The 10,876-nt window shown below is 46.2% G+C and overlaps 1 protein-coding gene across 1 annotated transcript in view; it reads left to right on the top strand.

The window, feature by feature from the left end:
* The first annotated feature begins 205 nt into the window (after positions 1-205).
* Positions 206-10,876, top strand: part of abhd17c (abhydrolase domain containing 17C, depalmitoylase) — a 45,533-nt gene continuing 34,862 nt past the window's right edge. The window contains exon 1 of the mRNA XM_063065770.1: positions 206-929. Within this exon, the coding sequence (XP_062921840.1) occupies positions 469-929 (461 nt within the window). The 5' untranslated portion in view covers positions 206-468. The remainder of the gene's footprint in view (positions 930-10,876) is intronic.

Below are 10,876 nucleotides of genomic sequence, written 5' to 3'. Positions count from 1 at the left end.
TTTCTCTTGTGTATATTTTTCGATTTTGCTTTCTGTGGGATCTTTCTGTGTATATGGATCAGTTAATATTCAAAGTTTCTGGTTTTAATAGTGCGTGAGAAGACTTGCTGAGGTACCGAGGGGAGCGACATGAGGGAACCTGGTTATTGAATTTGGCGCTGGCGGATGGCGGTCCGCCCCCAGCGCGGCGCCCAATGACCGGAAGTGTCGCCTCGTTGAGAGCGCGGGTCGGCGGCCTGGCCGCCTCGCCTCGCCCCCTTCACTGCTCTCTCAGCCTGTGTGTGTGTCTGTGGAGGGACGTGGCGGGCCCAAACTGAGCGACACCGTGACAACACACCCGTGCTAATGAGGGCCATTTACCTGCCGTCACCGTACGAGGCGGGCGCCCGCGGCAGTGACCGTTATTTGGCGGCCCCGCGCGTGCCCGCTGCCTGGTAACGGAACGGGCCCGCGGGCGGGCGCCTCAGGATGAATGGCTTTTCGCTCGGCGAGCTCTGCTGGCTTTTCTGCTGCCCGCCTTGCCCGAGTCGGATCGCGGCCAAGCTCGCCTTCCTGCCGCCCGAGCCCACCTACACGGTGCTGGTGGACGAGGCGAGCAGCACCTTGCACCTGTCGGAGCGGGCCGACTGGCAGTACACGCAACGGGAGCTCGACTCCCTCGAGGTGTTCTTCACCCGCACCAGCCGCGGCACCCGCATCGGGTGTATGTTCGTCCGCTGTGCCCCCAGCTCCCGCTACACACTGCTGTTCTCACACGGCAACGCCGTGGACCTGGGTCAGATGTGCAGCTTCTACATCGGCCTCGGCTCCCGCATCAACTGCAATATCTTCTCCTACGACTATTCGGGTTATGGAGCCAGCAACGGGAAACCGTCCGAGAAAAACCTTTACGCTGACATTGACGCAGCGTGGACGGCGTTGAGGACAAGGTCAGAGCGTGGTGCAAATGTGTTTTGAGGGAGCACTCGGTGGAACGGATGCCGAGGGAGAAGCTGATGCTGGGGGGAATAGGGGCAGGGTGAAGGGAAATCTGGCCGGGCACGGGGTCACGTGAGTGGGAGGAGAGGTGCGGCCGAACTCGGGGAAAGTCTTGCAGAAGTTGTGCACATTACAGATACTTGGCTGCTGCAAGGGCAAGCATGGGGTTTAGAGGGACGGGAAACAGGATGGAGAGCGGCATTGCTAATCAGTTATAGTACTTCAGCTGCAGAAAGGGGGACGTCGTGGAGGGATTGCCAACTGAACCAGTGTAGTTCAGAAACAGGAAGGGAGCAATCACTATTCTATATTGCCTCTCCTTTCTTCCCCCTACCCCACTCTGGTAGCAACAAGGGGGCTGAGGAGGAGTTTGGGAGAGGTGCAAAAATAATAGGGTTGTTGTCATGGGTGACTAACACTTCCCTGATATTGATAGGCAATATTGATATTGCAAGAGGTTTAAGGTGGGGCAGAGCATGTTATTGGGAAGGATTCCCAGTATGTGGACAGGCTGAGTAGAGGAGAGGCCGTATTGTATCTAGTACTAGGTAATGAACCTGGTTAGGTGATGGATTTCTCCGTGGGCAAGCATTTCGGAAAAAGTGACCACAACTCCCTGACCTTCAGCATAGTTTGAACAAGAATAGAAGCAGATGGTATTGAAAGTATATAATTGGGGAGCACTTTTGGTTCTCCATTGTATCCAATGATGACTGGAGATTTGTGCAGGAGAATTTTTAAAGTGGAAAAGTCATTGCAGTCGGGCAGTTCCATTCATGACCTTGTATATCCAGGCCCGGTAGTATGAGTAGTCGTCACAAACTGGCATCTTCCTTGATTGTAGTGGGTGACTGATGCCCTGTCTATTTCTTGTCATGCCCTTCGCTCTCTATGTGGTGTTGCAGAACTACCTTCATAGCCGTTGGATCTCATAGTTCTTGGTCTCATAGGTCCAGTTTGCCGGAGCTGACTTCACGTGCTGGGACAGGCACACCCCTACTTTGAGGAAGTGGAGAGATGGGTTAGTAAGTTTTCAGGTGACAGAAAAGTTGATGTGGTAAGTGAGGAAGGTTGTCATAGATTACAACAGGACAGACGGATACAGAGCTGGGCTGAGAAATCGCAGATGGGGAGGACTAAATGTACTATTACACAGAAACTTGGAGGTGTAAATTAGGAACAGATGTTCTCAGAAATGTACAACAGAAAAGTGGAGGTTGTGTAGTGAGCACTTGCATGGGGTTTTGGGTTGGTTTATCCCGTTGGCAGGGAAAGATTGGTAGGATAAAAAAACATGGTTGACAAGACATGGAATATTTATTCAAGAGGCAGAAAATAAAGGTCGGGAAGAAAGGATTAGATGGGGGCTCTTGAGAGCTATAAGATAGCCAGTAAAGCGCTTAAGAAGACATTTAGGAGAGCTAGAAGGGGATATGAGAAGGCCATAGTGTGTAGGATTAAATAAACCCCAAGACATTAAACAAGAACAGGAAGATGATGAGCGATCAGGGATAAAAGAGGAAACGCGCCTGGAGTCAGAGGAGGTAGGGGAGGTCCTTAATATATACTTCGTGGTATTCACCAGTGAGAGGGACCTTGACAGATGTGAGGTCAGTGTAGAACAGACTAATGCGCTAGAATGTGTTGAGGTTAAGAAAGAGGAACTGTTGGAATTTCTGAAAAACATTAGAATAGCTAAATTTCTGGGGCTGGACAAGATATTCCCCAGGTTACTCTGGGAAATGAGGGAAGAAATTGGTGCACTGTTCATAATCTTTAGGTATTCACTGTCTTCAGGAATAGTACCAGATAATTAGAAGATGGCAAATATTAGTCCTTTGTTCAAGAAAGGTACTGCAGATATATAGGTACATATAGGTACCAATGACATAGGTAGGAAAAGGGAAGAGGTCCTGAAAGGAGAATATAGGGAGCTAGGAAGGGAGTTGAGGAAAACGACCGCAAAGGTAGTAATCTCGGGATTACTGCCTGTGCCACACGACAGTGAGAGTAGGAATGCAATGAGGTGGAGGATAAATGCGTGGATGAGGGATTGGATCAGGGGGCAGGGATTCAAGTTTTTGGATCATTGGGACCTCTTTTGGCGCAGGCGTGACCTGTACAAAAAGGACGGGTTACACTTGAATCCTGAGGGGACCAATATCCTGGCAGGGAGATTAGTGAGGGCTACTGAAGTGACTTTAAACTAGAATGGTTGGGGGGTGGGAATCAAATTAAAGAGGCTAGGTGAGAGGAGGTTAGTTCACAACAGAGGGATGGGAACCAGTGCAGAGAGACAGAGGGGTGTAAAATGAGGGTAGAAGCAAAAAGTAGTAAGGTGAAAAGTAAAAGTGGCAGGCCGACAAATCCAGGGCAAGCATCAAAAAGGGCCACTTTTCAACATAGTTGTATAAGGGCTAAGAGAGTTGTAAAAGTGCGCCTGAAGGCTTTGTGTGTCAATGCAGGGAGCATTCGTAACAAGGTGGATGAATTAAAAGTGCAGATTGTTATTAATGAATATGATATAGTTGGGATCACAGAGACATGGCTCCAGGGTGACCAAGGATGGGAGCTCAACATTCAGGGATATTCAATATTCAGGAGGGATAGCCATGAAAGAAAAGGAGGTGGGGTGGCGTTGCTGGTTAGAGAGGAGATTAACGCAATAGAAAGGAAGGAGATAAGCCGGGAGGATGTGGAATCGATATGGATAGAGCTGCATAACACTAAGGGGCAGAAAACGCTGGTGGGAGTTGTGTACAGGCCACCTAACAGTAGTAGTGAGGTTGGGGATGATATTAAACAGGAAATTAGAAATGTGTGCAATAAAGAAACAGCAGTTATAATGGGTGACTTCAATCTACATGTAGATTGGGTGAACCAAATTGGTAAGGGTGCTGAGGAAGAGGATTTCTTGGAATGTATGCGGGATGGTTTTTTGAACCAACGTGTTGAGGATCCAACTAGAGAGCAGGCTATTCTAGACTGGGTATTGAGCAATGAGGAAGGGTTAATTAGCAATCTTGTCGTGAGAGGCCCCTTGGGTAAGAGTGACCATAATATGGTGGAATTCTTCATTAAGATGGAGAGTGACATAGTTAATTCAGAAACAAAGGTTCTGAACTTAAAGAGGGGTAACTTTGAAGGTATGAGACGTGAATTAGCTAAGATAGACTGGCAAATGACACTTAAAGGGTTGACGGTGGATATGCAATGGCAAGCATTTAAAGATCGCATGGATGAACTACAACAATTGTTCATCCCAGTTTGGCAAAAGAATAAATCAAGGAAGGTAGTGCACCTGTGGCTGACAAGGGAAATTAGGGATAGTATCAATTCCAAAGAAGAAGCATACAAATTAGCCAGAAAAAGTGGCTCACCTGAGGACTGGGAGAAATTCAGAGTTCAGCAGAGGAGGACAAAGGGCTTAATTAGGAAGGGAAAAAAAGATTATGAGAGAAAACTGGCAGGGAACATAAAAACTGACTGTAAAAGCTTTTATAGATATGTGAAAAGAAAAAGATTGGTTAAGACAAATGTAGGTCCCCTACAGACAAACAGGTGAATTGATTATGGGGAGCAAGGACATGGCAGACCAATTGAATAATTACTTTGGTTCTGTCTTCACTAAGGAGGACATAAATAATCTTCTGGGAATAGTAGGGGACAAAGGGTCCAGTGAGATGGAGGGAACTGAGGGGAAATACATGTTAGTAGGGAAGTGGTGTTAGGTAAATTGAAGGGATTAAAGGCAGATAAATCCCCAGGGCCAGATGGTCTGCATCACAGAGTGCTTAAGGAAGTAGCCCAAGAAATAGTGGATGCATTAGTGATAATTTTTCAAAACTCTTTAGATTCTGGACTAGTTCCTGAGGATTGGAGGGTGGCTAATGTAACCCCACTTTTTAAAAAAAGGAGGGAGAGAGAAACCGGGGAATTATAGACCGGTTAGCCTAACATCGGTGGTGGGGAAACTGCTAGAGTCAGTTATCAAAGATGCGATAACAGCACATTTGGAAAGCGGTGAAATCATCGGACAAAGTCAGCATGGATTTGTGAAAGGAAAATCATGTCTGATGAATCTCATAGAATTTTTTGAGGATGTAACTAGTAGAGTGGATAGGGGAGAACCAGTGGATGTGGTATAATTGGATTTTCAAAAGGCTTTTGACAAGGTCCCACACAGGAGATTAGTGTGCAAACATAAAGCACATGGTATTGGGGGTAAGGTACTGATGTGGATAGAGAATTGGTTAGCAGACAGGAAGCAAAGAGTGGGAATAAACAGGACCTTTTCAGAATGGCAGGCAGTGACTAGTGGGGTACCGCAAGGCTCAGTGCTGGGACCCCAGTTGTTTACAATATATATTAATGACTTGGATGAGGGAATTAAATGCAGCATCTCCATGTTTGCGGATGACATGAAGCTGGGCGGCAGTGTTAGCTGTGAGGAGGATGCTAAGAGGATGCAGGGTGACTTGGATAGGTTAGGTGAGTGGGCAAATTCATGGCAGATGCAATTTAATGTGGATAAATGTGAAGTTATCCACTTCGGTGGCAAAAACAGGAAAACAGATAGTGACCCCACTAAGGAGCACCAGGCCATTGTCTCCCACACCATCACCGACTTTATCCGCTCAGGGGATCTCCCATCCACTGCTACCAACCTTATAGTTCCCACACCCCACACTTCCCGTTTCTACCTCCTACCCAAGATCCACAAACCTGCCTGTCCTGGCCGACCTATTGTCTCAGCTTGCTCCTGCCCCACCGAACTCGTTTCTGCATACCTCGACACGGTTTTATCACCCCTTGTTCAATCCCTTACGACCTATGTTCGTGACACTTCTCACACTCTTAAACTTTTCGATGATTTTAAGTTCCCTGGCCCCCACCGCTTTATTTTCACCATGGATGTCCAGTCCTTATATACTTCCATCCCCCATCAGGATGGTCTCAAAGCTCTACGCTTCTTTTTGGATTCCAGACCTAATCAGTTCCCCTCTACCACCACTCTGCTCCGTCCAGCGGAATTAGTCCTTACTCTTAATAATTTCTCCTTTGGCTCCTCCCACTTCCTCCAAACTAAAGGTGTAGCTATGGGCACCCGTATGGGTCCTAGCTATGCCTGCCTTTTTGTTGGGTTTGTGGAACAATCTATGTTCCGTGCCTATTCTGGTATCTGTCCCCCACTTTTCCTTCGCTACATCGACGACTGCATTGGCGCTGCTTCCTGCACGCATGCAGAACTCGTTGACTTTATTAACTTTGCCTCCAACTTTCACCCTGCCCTCAAGTTTACCTGGTCCATTTCCAACACTTCCCTCCCCTTTCTAGATCTTTCTGTCTCTGGAGACAGCTTATCCACTGATGTCTACTATAAGCCTACTGACTCTCACAGCTATCTGGACTATTCCTCTTCTCACCCTGTCTCTTGCAAAAATGCCATCCCCTTCTTGCAGTTCCTCCGTCTCCGCCACATCTGCTCTCAGGATGAGGCTTTTCATTCTAGGACGAGGGAGATGTCTTCCTTTTTTAAAGAAAGGGGCTTCCCTTCCTCCACTATCAACTCTGCTCTTAAACACATCTCCTCCATTTCACGTACATCTGCTCTCACTCCATCCTCCCGCCACCCCACTAGGAATAGGGTTCCCCTGGTCCTCACCTACCACCCCACCAGCCTCCAGGTCCAACATATTATTCTCCATAACTTCCGCTACCTCCAACGGGATCTCACCACTAAGCACATCTTTCTCTCCCCCCCCCTCTGCATTCCGCAGGGATCGCTCCCGACGCAACTCCCTTGTCCATTCGTCCCCACCATCCTTCCCCACTGATCTCCCGCCTGGCACTTATCCGTGTAAGCGGAACAAGTGCTACACATGCCCTTACACTTCCTCCCTTACCACCATTTAGGGCCCCAAACAGTCCTTCCAGGTGAGGCAACACTTCACCTGTGAGTCGACTGGGGTGATATACTGCGTCCGGTGCTCCCGATGTGGCCTTTTATATATTGGTGAGACCCGACGCAGACTGGGAGACCGCTTTGCTGAACATCTACGCTCTGTCCGCCAGAGAAAGCAGGATCTCCCAGTGGCCACACATTTTAATTCCACATCCCATTCCCATTCTGACATGTCTATCCACGGCCTCCTCTACTGTAAAGATGAAGCCACACTCAGGTTGGAGGAACAACACCTTATATTCCGTCTGGGTAGCCTCCAACCTGATGGCATGAACATAGACTTCTCTAACTTCCGCAAAGGCCCCACCTCCCCCTCGTACCCCATCTGTTACTTATTTTTATGCACACATTCTTTCTCTCACTCTCCTTTTTCTCCCTCTGTCCCTCTGAATATACCTCTTGCCCATCCTCTGGGTCCCCCCTCCCGTCTTTCTTCCCGGACCTCCTGTCCCGTGATCCTCTCGTATCCCCTTTTGCCTATCACCTGTCCAGCTCTTGGCTCTATCCCTCCCCCTCCTGTCTTCTCCTATCATTTTGGATCTCCCCCTCCCCCTCTAACTTTCAAATCCCTTACTCACTCTTCCTTCAGTTAGTCCAGACGAAGAGTCTCGGCCTGAAACGTCGACTGCACCTCTTCCTACAGATGCTGCCTGGCCTGCTGCGTTCACCAGCAACTTTGATGTGTGTTGCTTAAAACAGATTATTATCTGAATGGTGGCCGATTAGGAAAAAGGGAGGTGCAATGAGACCTGGGTGTCATTATACACCAGTCATTGAAAGTGGGCATGCAGGTACAGCAGGCGGTGAAAAAGGTGAATGGTATGCTGGCACTTCTAGCAAGAGGTTTCGAGTACAGGAGCAGGAAGGTACTACTGCAGTTGTACAAGGCCTTGGTGAGACCACACCTGGAATATTGTGTGCAGTTTTGGTCTCCTAATCTGAGGAAAGTCATCCTTGCCATAGAGAGAGTACAAAGAAGGTTCACCAGATTGATTCCTGGGATGGCAGGACTTTCATATAATGAAAGACTGGATGAAGTAGGCTAATACTCGTTGGAATTTAGAAGATTGAGGGGGGGATCTGATTGAAACATATAAAATCCTAAAGGGATTGGACAGGCTAGATGCAGGAAGATTGTTCCCGATGTTGGGGAAGTCCAGAATGAGGGGTCACAGTTTGAGGATAAAGGGGAAGCCTTTTAGGACCGAGATGAGGAAAAACTTCTTCACACAGAGAGAGGTGAATCTGTGGAATTCTCTGCCACAGGAAACAGTTGAGGCCAGTTCATTGGCTATATTTAAGAGGGAGTTAGATATGGACCTTGTGGCTAAAGGGATCAGAGGGTATGGAGGGAAGGCTGAGGCGGGGTTCTGAGTTGGAGGATCAGCCATGATCATACTGAATGGCGGTGCAGGCTCGAAGGGCCGAATGGCCTACTCCACCTATTTTCTATGTTTCTATGCAGATGATCCTGCAAATTATAGATCACTGATAGGCAAGCTATTGAAGCAGATTCGTAGTGTCAGGATTTACGAGCATTTAGAGGTCTGATTAGGGATAGTCAACATGGCTTTGTGAAGGATATATTGTGCCTTATGAGCTTGACTGAGAAAGTGATAAAACATATTAATAAATCAGGATGTGCTGTATGTGGATCTTTAGTAGGGCTTTCATCAAGGTTCCCCATGGTAGGCTCACTCAGAAATTCACAAGGTTTGGGATCCTGGGAAGCTTGGCTGCATAGATTCGAAATTGGCTTTCTCAAAGAAAGCAGAGGGTGGCAGTAGGTGGAGTGTATTCTGCTCGAAGGTCCATGACTGGCGGTGTTCTTCAGGGATCTTCCTGATTTTATTTATTTATGTATATATATGACTTAGATGAGGAAGTGGAAAGATAGGTTCATAAGTTTGCTGATAACACAAAGGTTGGTGATGTAGTTGTTGTAGATTACAACAGGACAGACTGATGCTGAGCTGGGTTGTGAAGTTGCGGATAGTGTTTGATCAGTAAAGTGTGACGTGATACACTTTGGAAGGTTGAAAGCAGAATACAGGTTAATGACAGGGTTTTTGGGGATGTGGAGGAACAGAGAGAATTTGGGGTCCAAGTGCATAGTGAGTTGAAGAGCCGAGAGCTAATGTTATACCTCTGAAAATTGGAGCATTGTGTTCAGATTTAGTTGCTTCATTATAGGAAAGTTGTGGAAGCTTTCGAGAGAGTGTAGAGGAGATTTACTAGGATGCTGTCTCGATTGGAGGGCATGTCTTATGAGGAAAGGTTGTGCAAGCTAGGACTTTACTTTTTGGAGCGAAGGAGGATGTGAGGTGACTTTATAGAGGTGTGTACGATGATAAGTCCTTGATAGAGTGGATAGCCAATGCTTCTTTTCCCAGCATGGCAATGGCTATTATGAGAGGACATACTTTTAAAGTGATTGGAAGGAAGTATAGGGGGTATGTCAAAGGGAATTTTTTTTTAAGTAGAAGGTGGTGGTGGAGACAGATACGTTAGGGACATTAAAGAGACTCTCAGGCATATAAAGAAAAATGGACGTCTATGTGGTAGGGAAGCATTGGATTGATCTTGGAGTAGATTAACAGGTCACCAAAATATTGTTGGCTGAAGCTTCTGTACCATGCTGTACTGTTCTGTATTCTGTGTTCTCTGGTGGGTGGAGGCAGGTGGAACTGGGTGATTATGTTGTGTTCTACCAGGTGAGATGTTTCTGTTTCATAAGGTGGGAGTGCAGCAGAAGCTGACTTTTGTGAGATACCAGCCTATTCAGTCCGATGTAAAGAGTAGTGGAGTTCAGTTACAATGGGTCAGCAAATGTACTTTTGGTGTCCTCTTTTGCTATTCATTCCTGAGTTGTAGTTATCATTGATAAATATGAGCATTTTTGTCCACCTCTGATCACTCTTGAACTGAGAAGGCAGGGCTTGATCACATCGGTGACTGGAATCACATGGAGGGCAAGCTTGGAAACAGTGAGCAGCAATCTTGCCTGTAACTGCATTAGTTGGTCAGTAATTCGGTTTACACGATCTTGATCTGTTACTTTTTGAAGGGTAATACCTTGAGATTTTTGTGAATTTCCTCTGAAGTTAGACTTCCTGTACTATTATTTTTTAATGTGTTCCAGTTTCTCTGGGTGTATCCCAAGGGATTATTTTAGTACCCTATAACACTCTACCTTTGATCTTTTACATTGATGCTTTAAATTGAGTTTTCCATATTCATTGGTGATTTTTAAAAAAAAATTATTGATGAAATCCATGTGTTCCCTCCCTAATTGTCCTCAAAGTTTGGAAGAAGCCACCACACTGAGATGTATTTCATTGTGCTTCTAGATATTTTCAAGTCAGTACAACGTGTGACTTTTATGGGAAACCCGGTAGCTTTGCTGCTTTCATATGCATATTGCACTTGGTTTTTTAATAGTATCGAATGTGGTGCATCTTTTAGTTGACAGCAATCATTGTTATGGATGAGGTACCAATCAGCTCGGCTAGTTTGCATGAATGATGTCAAGTGACTTCAATACTGGAATTGCATTTATTATGCAAGGAGGAACATATTTTATTGATGCGGATGAAAATGACCAAGAGATGCAGAAATTAATTAAGTACTAATATAATCTATGAAATGCTCCAGGCCTAGACAGTTTCCCATCCAACAGAGGGAATGAAGAACTGAAGGAAATTTGAATTTTTAAAGAAATTGTTCCGGTAACATTGGCTAAAGGCCAACAATTATCCAGGGCTGGAGTAATCTACATCTCAGTGTTGTCATTTAAGAGTCTCTAGATGCGTAATGATCATCTTCCTAAACTGAAGCAGTTCATACAGATTGTTCAAAGCGAGTTTATTGTCAAAGTTCATGTACAGTATGTTACCATATGCAACCCTGAGATTCATTTTCTTGTGGGCATGC

This window comes from Mobula hypostoma, chromosome 13 (genome assembly GCF_963921235.1).
Source record: "Mobula hypostoma chromosome 13, sMobHyp1.1, whole genome shotgun sequence".
NCBI lineage: Eukaryota > Metazoa > Chordata > Chondrichthyes > Myliobatiformes > Myliobatidae > Mobula > Mobula hypostoma.
Note: the sequence above shows the minus strand (reverse complement) of the source record. Positions and strands in the feature narration are given on the sequence as shown.